We start from the raw sequence: 19,386 nt of genomic DNA, 5'->3' as shown, positions 1-19,386 counted from the left end.
GCCAGTGTTTAGGCCTATCTCATCGAGCTGCATCATTTGCAGCAAGTTCTGCCAAGCAGCCCTATTCCCACCTCAATACTCTTTAATTACCAGTACTTCCAACAATTAAGTGAAACTTTCTGAAAAAGGTATCTGTATCATTCAACTCCACATGAGTCAGTGCTCCAGAGTGCCACAGCACCACCGCTTCGCTGTCAAGGCACTGCCCATTCCCTCCTCTCTAAAGCCACCGGATTGTAATTAGGCTAAAATTGATGCAGAAGCAATCTATGATTCCTAATTACCTGTTGCTTGTTTCACATTGCAAGCCCCTATGTTTTGCTGAGAATAAAACTGTAGCACCTGGGAATCTGACCGTCTATACCAGCAGGAACAGCGGAGCAAGAAAAGCAGTCCTGGCAAAGCCGTTTCAGTCTCATCTGTCAGCAAATCCTCCCCCGTGCCTTTTCATAGCCCCGCCGCCTCGCCTCGTGATTTGTGGCTCTTGAAAGTTCAAAGGATGGGAATTTCTCAGCTCAGCTTTCACCAACTCTTCTGTCTGAAGAATTTCTACAGTTCTCCTTATGGTCTGGTATTTTACTGACAAAACAGAAACATTACGTTTCAGCAGGACTAACAGCATCCATATTAAGTTTTGTTGAAGCAGTACACGACCATTTCCCCCACCCCAGAAGTGCCACACCACCAAGCTATCTGCCTCTCTCCATTACATCGCTGCTTTTCCCTCTTTAAACACCACAATGACAAAAGCTAATAGAAAACTAAAACGTACTGTTAGAAAGTACGAGCTGGAAAGAAGGCTTTGAACGCTTCCACTGCCGTGTCCCTTCCAGCAGATTACATCAGGAACAAGCTCCTTCCAGGGAGTTCCAACGCCAGGCCCTCGGGAAACCCAGCAATTGCTGAACAAAACCAAACGTTCAGTGTCGATTGCCAGGCAAAGAAGGATGAACATTATGACAGGGAACCCACTCATTTATCATATGAAATTAATCAAGTCCTTCATTCGTACGTACCAGGGTTCGAGGCTAGTTAACAGCTTCAGAGCACTCTCAGGGCACCAAATTAGCATGCACCTCACTAAAACGCAGTCACACCACGGGCAAGCAGCTCCTTCGAAGGCTGCAATGAATCATTCATGAATACGGGAGCTGAAACCCTCGTTAAGGGAATTAAAAAAAGACATCCCCTCCCCCAGATCCATCCAGCACAAAACGACTCTCACTGGGTGCTACTGTTAAGTTTTCTTGTAGAGCTCATGCAGTGCCAGCAGGAAGAGCTGGCCGGACTTTTCAATTTAGGAAAGCTCTAAGTGATCAGGGTAAGTTCTGCCCATGGAACTATGACAGTGTATCATGCCACTACTCAAAATTACAGAGGATAAAAGCCTCATGGAAACTTGTGTTTCAAATGGTTGGGATTTTTTGTTTGTTTTTTGTTGGGTTGTTGGTTTTGGGGTTTTTTGTTTCTGTTTTGGGGGGTGGGGTGGGTGTTGTTGTGGTTTTTCTTTTGTTGTTTTGTTTTTTAAACAGCAATCTGTCCACCAAGGTGTAGAGTAAGAGATTCTCCAAGACTGGATATGAAAGAGCACTTTAATCCACTCAAAGTTTTCAGCAAGCTTTGGTAAAAATGCACTTTTGAATTCTTGCTATCGATTATTCCCTTATATAAAGGAGGAATTAAAATTGGGCAACCTAACGCTGTAAAGGTAACCGTCACTTACACTTGGGCTTCTTCCTGGAAATAGAATTTAAACTTCCTGAGAGCCATGAACTCACAGCAACCTGAAGAGGCATTAGCTCACCCCCCCGCGTGCTCTGGAGGCCGGCAGCCGTACCTGCTCGTTAGGCTACACCTCAACCTCACGCTAACGGGCACCGCGTACCCTCCGGCCATGCCGTTCTAGCGGGAGAATCCCCGCTGCAGCGACAGGCACCAGCCATAGCTGCAAATTTCCTTATACACTCCTTCAGCAAAAAATAATCTTTATGCGATGCAAACCTTCTACAGAGAAGTGGGTCAGCTATAAAAAACCCAAAGTGTATGTGAAATTCCTTCTCAGTCAGTCACCGCAGAGCAGCGCTGGGCAGAGGCAGCGTGCAAAACACCCTTCCACTCCGGCAGCAGCGAGAGGAGCCAGGAGGGGGCTGAAGGACTTGACCTAGATCCCAGTATCTTTTCTACTCATCCAATTAACCAAATGCTATTCGAGGCTTTAACCAGAAATGAGGTCAAGAAGGAATGGACAAGTCCATGTTATCAGAAACCAAGTGCCGTCGAATGGCAGTGCATGTTGTCATTTTATGCAGCATTTGGGACTGTAGCATGTCACGCCATCTTTACGTGTGTTTGAACAGCAGCGTGAAGAGGCGAGATCCAAGAGCCAGGTTCCACCTTGAGGACCCGGTTAGGCAACTGCACAACTGGGAGCTCCACATGAACTTGGAGGAGGACACGGGAGGACACCAGGCCACACTGCCACAGCAGCTCCACGGGTGCTCGCTGCTTGTTTCTGCTAAGATACACCCCTGGAGAGGAGAGGCTCAACAGGGGGACAGGTCTAAGAAGTCGTACACCACTACTCAGCAGAGACAGGAACCAAATCGTCTGTATTTGTGACCGTTTCATTTCAAGGATACGGCTGAGAGGAAACTGAAGTGCTGCTTCAAATAAACCATTTCTGGATTTGTGAAAAACTTGTCCGAGGAAGGACATGACCCCTCTGCAGGCCACCCCGTGCTCCCACCAATGTCCACAATTCCCACGCAGAAGCTTGATAAGCTCAGCTTTAAGTGAAACAAAGAACAGTTTGAGAGAAGTTTGACAGGATTATATCAACCTCAAAGACTGGGAGAAAAGTTTGCTGTCTACGATTTGAGGGCGGTGAGCCCCTGGCGCAGGGTGCCCCGAGAAGCTGTGGCTGCCCCATCCCTGGAGGTGTTCAAGGCCGGGTTGGACGGGGCTGGGAGCAACCTGGGCTGGGGGGAGGTGGCCCTGCCCGGGGCAGGGGGGTGGAAAGAGATGATCTTCAAGGTCCCTTCCCACCCAAACCATTCTGTGATAGATTTTTGTGGGCATAACTAAAAGCACCCATCCCTACAAAACAAGTCAAAGCTTCTGGACTTGGAGGTTACATCCCTGAATTTCGGTAGCAGCAAACAAAGTGCAACAGCACCTCTGAGGCGAGGGCTTGCGCACAACACACCTTTGGCAATAACACGCATATGAAGTGGGAGAGAGGCCGAAGTCTATAGGTGGGCACTAACAGAGTGACCTTTTCCAAAAAAAAAAAAAAAAAAAAAAAAAAAAAAAAAAAAAAAAAAACAACAAAAAACCAAACCACCAAAAAAACCAACACACACCCTTGGCATTACCTCTCAAGTTTTGAAAAGGCTGAGTTACACAGTAGTGATCCAAAAGTGACATGAGAAGCTCACAATTATTAGCAAGAGACAGTTATTAAACAAGACTTGCTCAACTGCTCCTGGCTGTACATTTTGCCTCCCCCACGCAGCACAAGAGTTCAGGATTTAGATGCAAAGTACTACAAAGTTGTCATCTGTGCACATATATGCTTTTTTTTTTTGAGTATAAATGGTCTTAAGCTCCCAATAGGTATTTGTGGAAACAAAATTAGTAAGTTTAAGCCCAGTAGTTGTGCCTATGTTCAGCTAGTGAAAGGAGACCGCGGGACAGGCAGCGGCGGTGCTGGTCAGGTGCAGATCACTGGTTCCCAACCAGAAGGTAAATGGCAACACAACTGGAGACCAAACACAGAGGAGGTCAGAGTCCCAGAAGCCGTGTGTGGCCACCCAATGAGGAAGTCTCAGGAATAAACAGCCTTCAGACAGCCACCGCTGGCAGAGCGCTAAACCGAAGCCAGCTCCTGAATGAGGTGGCACACCAGCCTGCGAGGGGGAGCTTTCAGTGTTTGTATATGAGAGCACGGGCACACTAAACCCAACGTGACCAGCTACTAAACTTAGACAAGTTATTTCACCTAACTTACTGCCAAGAAACCGCATTTGTCTCAAATGACTGAACGTCCTATTAAAGCACCGAACTTCTGCGAGCCGAAGCGTCCACGCTGATGCTGAAAGATGGTCCCGCACCTCTGGCACATCTCCCTTCCTCAGGGCTGCACGGCCACGTGTGCTGGCAAAGTGGTAAACAAGATCAGGGATCTAATCCCAGCTAAAAATAATCTTACCTTTAAAAAAAACACCAAAGCAAAACAAACACGCAACCCCACACAGAATGGTTTTACAATTGAGTTTGCCAAGGAGCTTCACGCAGCCCTGTGGGACCAGAAAGAGTCCAGAGCTGACACACGCCTCCCCATCTGGCAGCAGCTGGAACAGTCGTAACAGCCGTTGACCGGCCAGCACACAGGACCTGCAGGAAGGAGGTAACGGCATCTCCTGCAGGTGCCAGCCTGGGATCCTGCCCCGGTGCATCCTTCTACTTAGGTAGGGAGAGTCCAAAACAGAAAGTATGAAACAAGCGTTCATGACAGCACGTGGCACAGACAAAATCATCCTGTTGTATGGTGTGGTTTTATGGATTTGTTAACTTTTGCTTAGAATACAGTACTTCTCTTTAAGTTTTACCATCTGGTGCAGTAAGGTCTGAATGCAAGATGACTGTTCGGCACCTCAGGCACACATTTGCCGGCTGTTCTTCAAATGCAAGGAGCACACCAGGAGCCAAAGCCACCACAGCTATTGTCACCCGGTGCATCAGACCTTGGGCGCCTGTGCTGGGACGCATGGGGACAACCAGCATCTGTTCAGGATGATCTGGAACCATCAACTTGATTTGCACTCCTGGCTGCCAGAGGCGAGACAGCAAGCCTTTTAGCAACAGCACTGACAAAAGCCATGGCAGACTGTTCCCACTGGACAGGTATTTACAAAGTCTCCAACTGAAAAGTGTCCTTAGCCATGAACACTATTGCGCCAACAATACTTAAGGTTGTTTAAATGCACTAGCTTAACTAGAACATGCACCAATAGACTAATACTTACTACCAACTATGAGAAAAACCTTTGTTAAAGCACCATTTAAGAACTCCACCTTCTTCTAATAATTAAGAGTAGTTTTAAGTCAGATTACCAGAAGAATATCAATGCCACTTCAACTTCTAAAATTTGTCCTTGGAGGCAGGATAGGATTATCAACCTTTATTCCTGTAGTAAAACAGTTACCACCTTTCATGTTCTTTTACTGCTGCTGGAAAAAAGGACTCTTCCTCATTTCAGCTTTCACATCAGTCAGAAAGCTGAAGCAGAGACACCGTGGGAAATTTGCTGCCCACTGACCTGACGTGAGAACTAATGCTATGGGCCTGCACTTGAATTCAAAGCTGATGTGGAAGCTATTCACCTAGCTCATCTCCTCTTCTGAAGAGAAGAACAGCAGAACAGCAGCTCTTAGAGCTCCTCACAACCTCATGTGAGTACAGTTTGATAGACCTTGAAATGCAGAAGTCTCTCTTGTTACCATAAGAGAGAGTTGTTGGGTGTTGGCGAGATATTCACACTGCCTGGCAGAAAACCTCAGCGGCTGCTCTGAAGTCAGTGCTCAGACATGTCTATCTTACCCCAAAACCGCTGCTGTGTACCTCCCCACCTGGCTGGGGGAGCCAGCAATGAGAGGTAAGGTTGCTGAGCTACGCTGGTTTTTGTTGTTTTGTTTTAAACACCGCAACCAAGGCTTCTGCATTCCACTTCACCCATTTTGCCACTGGTAGAGGAGGCACACAGCAGAAATGCTTTTCACCAAATCCTGCGTGTCAGCACTGGTGAGTGCTCTTTGAAACAGACTTGGGGTTTAAATACAGCTTTAAAAAAAAGTAGACATACAGCAGGGAGGAGCAAACTTCTGAATCTGCCAGCACAGGAGGAGGTGGCTTCTTCATAGAATGGTTTGGGTTGGAAGGGACATTAAAGATCACCCAGTCCCACCCCCCTGCCCTGGGCAGGGACACCTCCCCCCAGCCCAGGTTGCTCCCAGCCCCGTCCAACCCGACCTTGAACACCTCCAGGGATGGGGCAGCCACAGCTTCTCGGGGCAACCTGTGCCAGGGGCTCACCGCCCACACAGGGAAGAATTTCTCCCTTAAATCTCATCTCAATCTCCCCTCTTCCAGTGTAAAACTGTTCCCCCCTCATGCCATGGCTCCCCTCCCTGATCCAGAGTCCCTCCCCAGCTCTCCTGGAGCCCCTTTAGGCACTGGAAGCGGCTCTAAGGTCTCCCAGTTCCGATAAGCCATGGACAGAGTTTTTACAAGCCACTAGTCAAAGCTTCCAAGTGAAGTGGCATGTTTTACACCAAGAAATTGTATCTCTCCCACCTTTCTACTCTTCTGTATTCCTGTATGAGTGCCACACAAACAGCGATGCTCTCCACGTGTGCTGGCACAAGACAGATCTTTCACAGACTTCACTCCCCCCACCATATCCCTTCAGTTCCATGGCAAAAAAAAACAAACAAAAACACACAGCAGAAATGCAGGAAAATTCAAGGCAGGACATACAAGAGGTTTCTTGGCAAGAGGCACAGAGGGCTGAGCAGATTTCCTGCACGACCCCAGTATCTCACAAGCCTTCGCTGTACAGGCCAAGGGGTGGGAAGCCCACGGGGACAGAAGGCAGGAGGAGACGCAGAAGGCGAGGGGCCATCGCCCGCTTCCATGCGGATGGGGCAGAAGACAGTAAGGTCACTGCAGCTCCAGCTTTTGAAACACCCACAAAACAAGAAGATAAAGAGATGACCCCGAAAGTCAGGGCTAACTGGAGCCATCAGATTTCCATGTTCAAGTAACCATGGAAGATACAGGTAGATAACAAACCAGCGCAGCTCTTTTGAAGGATATTGGTTTTTTCTACATTCCTTCCCCGGAGCAGAGAGGAAACCTTAACGCTTGTCCTTTCAAGACTGAGAAACACTCAGCGATACACAGCTCTAGAGGAGACATTAGGTCAAAGATAGACAGGGAGCCTCAGCAGCCTGAAACATCAAAATAAAAGGCATTTGAAGTACATTAGCTGCTTGGTTACCAAAAGTACACTATTTGCAGAGAATTGTGTAAAAATTAGTTTGTTACTGGAGCTAAGGGCTCATCTACAACTCCAAAGCTTCATCAGAAAAATTAACAGATTTTTGCAGATTTTATACTTGCACAGCAAGGAGCTGAGAGCCTCCAGCAGAAGCCAGGGAAGGCAAGGTAACCCCCGCAAACACTGTCAGCATAAGGAAAATCAATATCTTAAGTGTTTCAAGTAGCACTCCAAGATTTAAGACAGCCACTGATAACAACCAGGGCTCTCCGTGGGTTTCAGGTTAATTCACCGTATGTCCCAAAGCAAGAAGGTGAAATGCAAAGATGTGGGTGTTATTTTACTTCCAAAACAGATATTTACTTCGTGGAAGAAAAACCACCCAAGTTCAGACATGAATGAAAATCTTCCCCATTAAGGATAAACCCACTATTGCAACGACACTGCTGATAGGAGACGATTTTCTTCACTATTTTCTGAACAACTCTGGTGTTCAACCTTCCAACAAGAACCGGGATCTGTGAGTTCAGATGGAAACAGTTGCAAGGAGGTGAGCAGAGACCCTGAAGACCTGTACCTGCCTTTTAAAGGCTTTACACAAGAGAAAAGCAGACTTTTCAAGTGTGGTGTGCACTAATACTGTAAAACAGGGATTATCTAGCTCAGTGAGACACTAATCTTGGTTGAAACCCTTAAACCTTACTATTCTAATGGCAGACAGTCGTTCACACAACCTGCACCAGGAGTGTTTCATGTCTTCCTGCCCACTGGCTGCTGAAAGATAATTAAAATGATGTTACAACAGTACCATGAAACAAACACTGACTCTTTCATGGCAGTAAAGATGGGATCTACCCTTCAGTGGGGGTTAAGGAGAGCTGAATTAGTTCTGGCTGATACACCGATGGGCGCACTGGGGACAGGGCAAAGATTGTGCCATTTTAGTTCCATGACAAAGTGCTTAAGAAGTTATTTGCTGACCTTCCACCACCCAAAAAGCTATGTCCGCATTATGTAAAGACAAAGTAAACTTCAAATTCAGTAATTCCAGAAGTACACTGACATTTAATAAGACTGTGTAGGAGAAAGCGGAACTACAGTCATACTGCACACACTACAGGAGCCCTCTCAACGCTCGCTCAGTCCCACGGTGGCTTGGTAAGAAGGAAGAAATGCTGAGGACGGGTGCAAGTTAAACACTGTCACCGAAAGTGGGCATAGTACAAACTGTGGTGCCTTTCAAAGTATTTGCACCATGCACCAAGTACTGGGCTGGAGCCGACTCCGGAGGAATCCTGCCTAAAAGCCCACAGGCTCTCAAGACGACAGCAATTAGCCATTTTCACCCCTTTGCCTTGCTCTGTGAGTGATTTCTGCAGAAGTTCCCAGAAGGAGTTGTAAGACAGAGCTGTGGCAATGCCCAAATCCAGGCTGGCTCGTTCCAAGCGCAGCCCGAGAACTGCGAGCTCTAGAGTTGATGTCCCGGGTGACAGTGGAGCAAAGCCCTCAGAGGCGTATGGGGACACCATCTGCCACCAGACGGACGGCGCACAAGCCCCACGCACGCTCCCAGCTACAGCAGGCAGGGTCCAGCCCTCTGAGGCACGATCGGCGAGGTTTGCCAAGGGCTTCATGTGTGAAACTCTCCTTAATGCCAAAGCGATGGTCATTTTCCAATATGATTCTGCTGAAGTGTCCACCGCCTGCCACAAGGAGACAGGATCAGTGCAGGCAGTGCTCCGCGAGTAGCACTGACCATTCACTCCCTAACGTCTTTTTAGACTGCACAAGCCACTGCTGCCAGGGACACCAACCTACCGCAGCTTTTCAGTGGCCATAAATCCCCCAACGCACCCTGTTTGCGCATCACATGCCAGAAAGCACAGGGGAAAAGAGGAGTAAACAGGTTTTGTTGGTCTCGGGGGATGATATATTGGGACAGAGTGTAGACTGCGCTCAGAAAAAGCTTCCAAACAGTAAAACTGCAAGCCATGAGAGATAATGCTTATTCCTGCGTCTTCTAAGAGGGTTAAGAGTAAATTCAAATTTCCCTACGTGGAAAGCGGGGAAGAATTCTTCCCAGCAGAACACAAATTGCATGACTGGCCAGAAAAAGAATAGGGACGTTTTTATGAAGCGATCTTATCAAATTAATTTTGAATCCAGAATCCAGGAAAACACAAGTAGGTGCACTCAGACTCCAGCGGAGCCAGTGCGGGTTTTAGAAGGAAAAACAGTGTCCAGTATCTATAAAGCCACTGAAAACAGTTTTAGAAGAACATATCATTCTCCGCAGTGGCACTGCAGTATTTTGTGGTCTCAAAAACAAAGTTTTAATCCGCTCCAAAAAGAGAAGTTCAGTTCCTGCCCCAAAGCTGCATCATCACAATGACATCAGTAGGGTGTCCTGGTTGGAAGCAATCAGTAGCCACATGAGTTTGGCCTGGAGTGAACAAAAATGTATTTAAGCAAGGATTCCTTTGGATGTTCTTATATGGAACTACTGTAGAACCACACACAGTCAGAATATTGACCAGATATGAGGCAGAGTGTACACTACACGGGTACGGCTGTTGCTCTTAGCTTGACTGAGCTCTCCTACACTCTCAGGTTCTTTCAGTTGAATTTACCTGAAGACAAAAGCATTCTGAACCTCCCGGAGAGCCGGAAACAAAGCCCAGTCCTGTTGATACTTTTTTTTTATGCATACTTCAGCAAAAAAAAAATTCTTGGGATTTAAACAAAATGCACATACATACATAACCTAGCTGCAGAGTCTATAGGTATATACTTGGTTTTAACCAGGCTAATGATTTAACACTAATTTGAGAAGAATTGGGAAGTTTATCGTGCACATTTATAATCACATTGTGCACTTCAGAAGAGTGAGCACTTAGCTACTAAAAAACTAAATTACATTTCAGTATCTAAAAGATACCCAGCTCCTAAAGAATTGTCTTAATGGGGCTGTTGCTTCCCCTAATAGGGACTATGATAAAGTCACAGCCGCTGTTGAAGCACTTAAACATGTCACACTACGGCTACAACAGACAACACGGAAATACTCCTGCAGCACAGCAATCCGAACCATGCTTCGCAACGCAGAACACGCTACTTCCCCAGTTTGTTCTAAACGCAGAGGAAGGACAATAAACTTGACCGCCCACAGACAGTTCCCTAAGTCACCGAGCCCTGCTGACGGACAGATTCGGGTTCCAGCCATCACAGCAAGAACCTGCAGTGCACATCCCAACGCTGACACAAAGCATCAGCGCAGTATCATTCTCAGTGCCAAAACCCGAGGACTGCCACTGACACGCGGTGGTCGCGGACCTCGCCTGGCCGTCCAGGCAGTTCAGCACCAACCTTGTCACCTGCTCACCCAGCCTGTGTCTCACCAGCTTGGTCATAAGGATACTATGGGACAAGTCACACCAAAAGCCATGTTAAAGGCAGGGTAAACACCATCCACTGCTCTGTCCTCCACGGAGCCAGCCATCTCATCACCTTGTGCAGCAACAGTTTATCTTTGGTAAATCCACACTGGCTGTCCCCCAAAAACCATTTTTCTCCTATGCGCACAAGAAAGCGGCTTCCAGGAGGATTTGTTCCATACCTTCCCGAGGACCCTGACAAGGATGACCAGGCCTACGTCCCCACATCCTCCTTTTCACCCTTTTGAAGATGAGCATGACATTTTCCCTCTTCCACTCACAAGGAGCTTTCCCCAGTCACCACAGCCCTTTAAGGACAGTAAAGAATCAACTTGCAATCATGTTGGCCAGTTCCTCCAGCACACCAGGAACAGCTTTTGTTTACACAGAAAAGCAGGAAACCGTTCTAGTGGCCCGAAGTTGAACTCAAACACCAGTCCATACAGGGCCACAGCAGATCTCGACGGACCTTCTTTCTGCACGACCCTCTAGCCTCCCAACATCCCAGGAGGCTGCTCTCCCATTCTCCATGCTTTCAAAATAAGACGAGTTTCCAGTTTACTAAGGTAACATGCAACAGATTTCCACAAGCCCATGCAAGCCTTTAGCACCCACAACGTCCTACAAAATCAAGTTCCACAGCTTACATCTCCTCCTGCGCTCTGCAAACACGAGGCTGGCAGACAGCACTTGCTGCCTCTTGGCTTCTGCACTGAAACAGAGTGAACGCTGCATCATTGGAGGCTTTTTCCTTTTTAAAAAAATAGAGATAATTGTGTAATCTTACTGCCACAGCTGTCAAGTGATAAGCTCACACGCTTAGACCTCCAAATTTTCATCTCTACTCACCTCCACAACAGTAATACTGAGCTCCTTCTCAGTAAAGCTGAGTTCTGTAGCATCTGCAGAACATAAGTGATAGGCATGATCACTCAATTTCTCACATTTCATTTGAAAGGCTATTCAATAACAGTGAAAGTATTTTCAACACATCCAACCAAAGCTGCCTCATTTGGGAGATGAAGTCAGATCAGACCTCAGAGAAGATCCCACAGCTGGTTACAGCAGTGATGTTTTAGATACACAGGAAGAATTAGATGGAATGTCTCGACTGTTCTTGGCCCTCTATTTTTACTCCTCTGAACAGTTTAGGTTAACCACATAAGCACAGAACCTGACAATCATAGAAAAAAACAGATATATCAAGCATCCGCTTCTGGTGGTTTTAATAGGCAACAGACATACATGCAGAATTGAACCAAAAAGCCACAGGGTGATCTTCATTCAGCAGTGGCATATTTGGACAATGACACCTCCCCCCCGTCACAGCTACATTATTCAAGTTGTATAGCTCTGATGAGGAGAGCACTGGCGATGCTGGCTCTCAACTGTCCCCACTCACCGTCCTTCAGCTCACTTTGCAGAGCAGCGAGTGGAGAAGGCACTGGGTTCTCCTTGGAGGAAGCCAGAGGAGCACCTTTGGGCTCAAAGCGCACCCAGTACGTGACAGGCAGTAGGAAAAGTTTAGCCCTGTGGGTCAGACCAGAGCTACCTCGACGCAAAACCCTGCAGCAGACATAGCACCGATATCAACTCCTCCTCGCCACCAATTTCCCTCCGCAGGGTGATTTTATCACTGTGCTACTTGCTAACGCGAATAGCACTTGGTACATGCAAACACAGACCATGTGGCATGGATTTTAGGCACAAAGTATTGGAATGTCCCTCTTTTTATAAAAGAAGCATGCATGATACTCAGAGTCCAACTACATTTTAGTAAAAGATGATTCTTCCATTTCTTTAGGACACTAGACAACCCATTGGTTACTACACAGCTGTTAGGTTCATTTTAACCATCTTCTGCAGATGCCACAAAAACTATATCCGGGAAACAAAACTGGCTTTTGCTCTCAAACATCCTCACTTGGAAAAGCCTTGCACAAAAAAACGCTCAAGACACGCTTGCACGCCTACATTTCTCAGCTGGTTCAATAGGAGACCACAACTTTTGCAGAAAAGCCATTTCAGTGCTTTTGCAGCTTTAGAAGTGAGCTCGCTCAAGGAAGTCCACATGATACCTTTAAACCCTGTCGTGCTAAAATAATGTTAACACAACAGACCAAGCAAAAGCGTATCTAAGCTCTGTATTAAAATTAATATCGAAACTGCATGTATTGCTTTAAATAATAATAGAAATAAAGAAAACACGTTCAAGATCCTTCAGTACCGCTGCAGTTTCCTGCAGGAACACAGAACAAGGTGAGCATATGCCCACAGCTCCGACGGCGAGCCTGGGGCAGGGCTGCGATGCTCTGCGGCTGCTGGGGATTCCCCGCCTGGCACCGCCGCTCTCCGTGCCCTCTTCCGCGTTGCGCTGCCCAGCTGGGTGCTCCCACGTCCGCCCCCACCCCGCTTTGCAAGGGGGGAGATAACACTCCAGGACTTTACCAAGTGCATTGCTGCTTCGGGACAGAGGGACTCCACTGCCCTCAAGCCAAGAGCCAGCACCCGCAGGCAGCTTTTAAAAGAAGTTGTCCTAATAGCAGCAAAATTAACTGCCCCTTTGAACAGCCTTGTGTCCTCAGCCCTGTGGATCGGCTACGAAGCTGGCAAATGCTCCCGCCAGGGCAAGCACAACTGCGCATCCAAAGCAGCAGGTATGTGTAACAAAGGCATCAAAATCCCTATGAGTTAAGAGGTTAAAGTTCCAAGCAGGAACACAAGGTAGCACTTGGAAGTTAGTTTTTAAAACGGCAGGCAAATAATTGGAATACTGTGATGGGAAGAAGGGCAGATTCTGTAGCCTGCCCATTTGCTACAGCGCTTAAAGTGGATTACCCTTCCACCTCACCCTTTCCAAATTTTATTGCCATATCAGAACAAAGTTTTTTAAGCCCCCATTTGTCTCCTATGGATTCCCAAGAGGAGTTTAAGGCAGCTTTCAGCTCACTAGAAGTTCCAGCATCCAGAAGAGCAGATACCAAAAGATACAACTCATGCTGGGCCAAAACAGAGTTCACATTTGCAGAGCAATTACTGACTCTACAGGAAAATTCTTAAAAAAAAAAAAAAAAAAAAAAAAAAAAAGCAGGAAAAATACATCCAAGTGCTGTGGTCAATAGAAGATGCATATGAGTAAGTGGCGAAGAAAACTGTGGTTCTCTATGAACACGTGACAAAGTTTGTGCCAACTTTTGTTCGTCTTGTGCAGCCGTGAGTCTCTTTCTCCCAAAACACTGCCAAGGTATTTTCCTGGCTAGCAGACATGTAGACGCGTCACGTGGCAGAAGGACACCGTACGATGGCTTGGTCACCAGAGCGGTGGCTACCGACTGCACTGCGCCCGTCCTGCAGAAGTCTCTGCAAAAGCATTTAACAGACACAGTAACAGACCGACCTTCGCCACCGCTTCTTGTCCTCAGTGGAAACAGCTCTTGTACCTGGACGCAGACTGAGAACGGGGAAGGAAGCGCTGATAATACTTAGGGGATTAAAAAAAAAAAAAAACAAACCAAACCACTACCAAAAAACCAAACACACCACAACAAACAAGTCCCTCAAACAAAACAACACAACAAACAAGAAACCTTACCCAGCTTCAACAATGAGCTCATTTCACAAGCTTTGATTAATCATTTAACCTTCTACAGTGCTACCTCACTCAATACCTTCCTGAAAATTGAAAAGCCAGTTCTCGGGTTCACCAGGAAGCGCCTGCTGTGCTCCAAATCATCCTCCAGGTTTTTTTCCGACAGAGCGACCAGACCTCCAAAGGACTGGTGAAATGAAGAAACCCATCTCAGACATCACGTGCATTTGGTACCCAGTTAAACCAAGTACTACTCTTCTCTCAAAAAACAGTCTGCAAGCGCACACACTTCAGCTCTGTGCACTTATACACTGAAAAGCTGTAGTGGGGCACTTGAAATATGTAGTAGTAAAAATAACAGCATCATCTACCAGGCTGATCAGTCCCTCAAATCGATGCTTTACAGAATCCTCTGAATTTCTGCATATTTTTGCAGCAGTCTTGGAACCTTTGCAGATTTTCCAGTTTGTGTATACGGGTGAGCAAATGGACTCAGGTGCTTGCAGACAAGTGGGTAACTCCTATGATTTGAATCCTTCCACCCACTCTTCGGTGCACATCTTTTAACAGAGAGCAGGGACACCCCCCCCCCCCATCACTCCCCAGAAAACTGCACCTTAACGAAAAGGACAGTCTTAATAAAGCCAACTTGCAAAAAGCACGCCGTTTGTTTTCCTAATAAATCAGCTTTCTACTCAGTTTTGCCTTTTGACCTCACTACAGTATCTCCTGTTTGACACAGCAGATGGGCCCACGAACACCGGATCAGATCGTATGTTCTGCACTATCAGTTTCTGAGATGGCACGTCTTTTCATCTTAATTCTTCAGTTGACACAAGCGATGCAAACAAACCCCTACAGCAAGCAAGAAGCCGAGATCACATCACAAGAGCTGCACAGCAACCCCCAGCATCAATCATAACAGGACCTGTACTTGGACATCTATGCCTCTAGAGATGTCCACCACAACATGTTTAGGCTCTGTCTGCTTTCCCAAGGGCATTCTCCCACTGGATTTCCACCAGCCAAAGCCAGTTCAACCCAACAGGAAATCAGCACACACGAAAAAACACAGCTGCAGCAGCTCCCTCTTGCAAACAGGCAGCATTAAAAACTGCATTTTGTGTTCCTAGATGACCCGGCCAAGGAGCATTTACAGAGACCACCTCCAGCCCACATTCACACGGCCCCTACGCCTCGGTACTCAGCGGCTGTACAGCAGAAAACTGTTTTGTCAGGTCACACACGGGGACTTCCTGTGAAAAACAAACACCAAATGTCTTCAAACTTGGCATGTGACAGCTTACATTTTCCTCCACGCAAACAAAGCACAAAGACAGCCTGTTTGTGGCTTCTGTCCAGCGACGGGACTTCTTGTCTGGATCTAAACAGGCCACCAGCGCACCACAACAGCCCGTCCGTTCGCTGCCGCATGTCACCACACAGCAGTGCAGCAGCAGGAAGATGCATGGAGCATTCGGCTGTGCTCCCGTCCCACTCGGTTTTGGAAAGCGGCATCACAAGGGCTGTGTTAAACAAGAGCAACAGCAACAACTCAGGGACCTGAGCAGTCAAAATGAAGCGCAGAACTCCTCAGACTAAAGCAAGTACTACTGAATATTTGTTCTCATCTGCCTGCACCAGCTTAACAGGCACCAGGTACAGTTTTCTGACCACCACTGGATGGCCACAGCCATATGTTTAAGCTCAGCCACAGCAGGGCACTGCACAGGCACCAGCCTGGCTGTCCACACTGTCAGGTTAGTACAGGGTCCCTGGCACAAATCCGAACACAAGATCGCAGGCTGAGCCCAGACACCAGTTTACGGCGCAGCTCCAGAATGAGCACAGGCCAGCCTGCCACAGGCAGTGCAAACCCAGTCACCCAGCTCAAAGGATGGAGGTTCAGCAGTACAGATGCATATAGATTCTGCGAGGTGGCCCTGGGGGACAGAAAATAAGCCCTAAGTCTCCAGTTTACCAGGACAGATGTAATCTGCCAGTTCTAGTCTTCAGCAGAATGGATAAGTCATCTCTTTTCTTTAGACACACTGTCCCACTGGGTGTCTCTCCAGTCTGGTTGCTCCACAACAAGACTGTATCTGAAGAGTATCCTCCAGGTTAGAAACACGCAGTGTATTTATCTTAAAATTGTGTACTATTATCTTAAACTTTTGTACTATATAGTATCAGCTTCTTACCTTAACAAAGCTTTTTACTTTAAGCGCAGGGACACCCAGCCGTTGTCCCAAGAAAAGTCACAAGTTAACAGCCATCTGCAGCTGCAAATTTACTGAATGAGCCAGGAAATAAGAAAAAGGTTGTTTATCAACAGTAACTTCCTCCCTGAGCGCGCTGCCCGCTGGGGCACCCTTTCCTTCCTTCACACTGCAGTTCTGCTCCAATTGGTAGTCCTATACACCTAAGAGCAAGTATAGCTTGGGTCCCACTGAATCCACCTTCTCCACACACCTACCCAAGGTCCTTCTATCGAACGGAAAGGCCACGCTTCTGCTGCTCAGCACCTCGTTTCCTGCTAACGCTGAACTGCTACAACAGTAACAGTAGATATTACCTGGGTGCTCTCCCTTCCCCACATTCCCATCACCTCCCTTGCACTGGAGGACACCTGATCCCACGTACCTGGTTAAGAAGACTAAACTGGCACGAAGCCAGATCAGCACCCTAATAATGACGATGTTTTTTTCCTGGTTTAGCTCCCTGAACTACCTAGGAGCACCAGCGGCAAGGTGACAGAGTGAGCAAGGAGGCAGAGGGGGGACAGAGTCACCATCAGCTGCGGTGACCTTACGCTGCAGTTCAGGGCAGTTTGCCAGGACAAGCAGGTCTACAGCCAGCTGCCACCAAATCCCGCAACCCCAAGGCCTTTCCCCTGCAGCTCCATGCTGACCTGTGACACTGGGGCTCACTCCACCCCATAGTGAGTCGGCTTAGAGAGCTCAGTGTGTGAACTAACGCCGCAAAAGATCGGAGGGATGCAACACTACGCTGGAGACAAAATGGAAGGTTTCTCAAGCTTGAGGAAAGTTTTATGTTACCTTTCAGAAGCAGAAGAATAGGGCACCTCAGAGCTGCTGCATTTCTTAATATGGTTTTATAATATACCCTACAAATTTCAGCCACCAGCAACTGAGAAGCCAATACGAACACACAAGCTAGGACAAGAATCAAAAGACATTATTTCAAACCAAAAACACAGGAAAACTTTTTGAAGATTGGAGTTGGAGTTTGACCAGAACATTTTAACATTCCCGCTGAATACACAAATAGAAATATTTGCCAGAACTGAGCAAACTTTTGGCAAGCTTTTACTCATCTTTTCCTAGTTTTGGCTGCCTCTGCCATGAATCTAGGTACACAGCCCAGGGTAATGTGTAACCTTCAGTTTTGATAGTTTTCAGTGCAGCTTTTCTAAAGATGTGTTTTCGCCTTTAACTGGATTCTGGAAGAGATCAGTGGATGAGCAGCAGTGCACATAGGCTGAAAATGAGCTGGTCCCGCTTATGACCTACACTGGAGATTCTTCCACTCTTTTTTCAAAACAAATTGTTAAAAAAAGATACACAAAGCCAGTGTCCTGGTTTGAGGTGAAACAGAACCAATTTTGTTCAGTAACTTTGCTTCTTAGCTAGGCCTCTCTATACAGAGAAACCAAAGTGTCCACCCGTGGAATAGCTTTTTATATTCTTAAAATAGTTAACCATATCTCCTGAAAGAAGAGCAGTTATTTTGATGCCTTTCAAACTGTAAATACAAGGTTCAGATAAATTACTATTTATTAAAATAGTGCTTGCAAGTCTCAGCCGCAGATGCCTACTTACAATTTGCTTTCCAGCCAGACTTTAAGTTCTTGTTTTAACAAGACTCCCCTTTCAGAATGGTTATGACAGAACCCCAACTCCTCCCCCTCCCCATTAGGTAGATTTGGATCTGCACTGCTAATACAGATCTCAAAAGCACATGCTGTACTTTCACAGCTCAACACTTCTGTTCAGCTCCTGCAGGTTGCACTTGCTTTTAGTTTCCTCTCTCTCACACTTGTCCCACTACTCAACTTCCCTTTTCTTTTACCCACCCTCTAACGTGCCTGCCCCGCACAGAAACTACAGTAAGTCCATCTTGAAAACAGTACAGTAACAAAGATTGCCAGAGCTGAAAGATAAAAATTCTCCTTTTGGGGTTCACAACTCGCTACTGACTACTACCTGAGACAATTCAGCAACTCCTACTGCAACAAGTTCTGATGCACGAAAGACACTGATACACTGAGAATACTTAAAAAAAAAGCACTGTGCTTGTTTGCTAATATTGTTTACAGCCTCATTAATCACAGCATTTTGCAAACCTGAAGAAGTAATCCCTCCCCCACAAAGCCTCCCATATAAATTTGTACCCAAACCATTAAGCAACTAGAGAACAGGTCAAAAAAAATTTAAAAAAACTAAACAAACAAACAAAAAAAAAACACAAAAAACCAACAAACAAACTACCGATGCAAGTGCGCGGCGTGGGACCGAAGCGGCCGGAAGAGCCGGGCCAGCAGCGGGCACACCCCGGCGGCACCTCGCCCCTTCCCCCCCGCCCGGCCCGGCCCGGCCGCCCCCCGCGGCCCCGCAGGCGCGGCCTGCGCCCACCCCCCGCTGCCCCGGGCTCCGAGCGGGGCCCGGGCGCCACGGGAGCCGGCCGTCCCCCCGCAGGAGGGAGCCCGCACGACCCGGAGCGACCGGGAGGCCTCTGACCCGCCCCAGCGGCCTCCCCCGGCCGCAAGGCCCAGCGTACCGTCCGGGCGGCCTCTGCCCAGGTCCTGCCCTTCTTCCTGCGGCCCTTCTCCCTCATGTCGGACGCCACGGGGCGCAGCTGACTCCGAGGTACCCTGGGGGTTCCGTCCGCCCGGGAGAGGAGGAGGGAAGGGGGAGAGCCGGAGCGGGCGGCGGCGGCGGCCCTAAGAGCGGACAGCCCCAACCGCAGCAGCCCCTGCGCCCGCCGCCGCTGCCATATTGGGATCCTACTGTAAAGGGCCCCGGTCATGTGACCCCGCCCGCGTGACTCCACCTACTGTACGGGCCGCGAGCGGGGGGGAGGGGGCAGAGAGCCCCGCCCCCTCGCCCTGCGCATGCGCACTGCCTGCCCCGCCGCGGCTGCCAAAGGGCGCGGTCCCGCCCCTCCCCGCGCCCTGAGGGGGAAAATGGCGGCGGCGGTGGGGTTTCCTCAGGGCACCCGCCCTCTCCGGCGACAGCGACCCCGTGCAGCCACCAGCTCTCCTACCACCCCTCCGACCTCC

The 19,386-nt window shown here is 47.9% G+C and overlaps 1 protein-coding gene across 1 annotated transcript in view; it reads right to left on the bottom strand.

Moving 5' to 3' along the window:
• Window positions 1-19,102, bottom strand: part of ASXL2 (ASXL transcriptional regulator 2) — a 122,366-nt gene extending 103,264 nt beyond the window's left edge. The window contains exon 1 of the mRNA XM_082480783.1: window positions 18,885-19,102. Within this exon, the coding sequence (XP_082336909.1) occupies window positions 18,885-18,941 (57 nt within the window). The 5' untranslated portion in view covers window positions 18,942-19,102. The remainder of the gene's footprint in view (window positions 1-18,884) is intronic.
• Window positions 19,103-19,386: the final 284 nt, after the last annotated feature.

This window comes from Vanellus vanellus (genome assembly GCF_965231255.1).
Source record: "Vanellus vanellus genome assembly, chromosome: 3".
Classification (NCBI taxonomy): Eukaryota; Metazoa; Chordata; class Aves; order Charadriiformes; family Charadriidae; genus Vanellus; species Vanellus vanellus.
The sequence above is the reverse complement of the archived record's forward strand: the minus strand, read 5'-3'. Positions and strand labels throughout refer to the sequence as shown.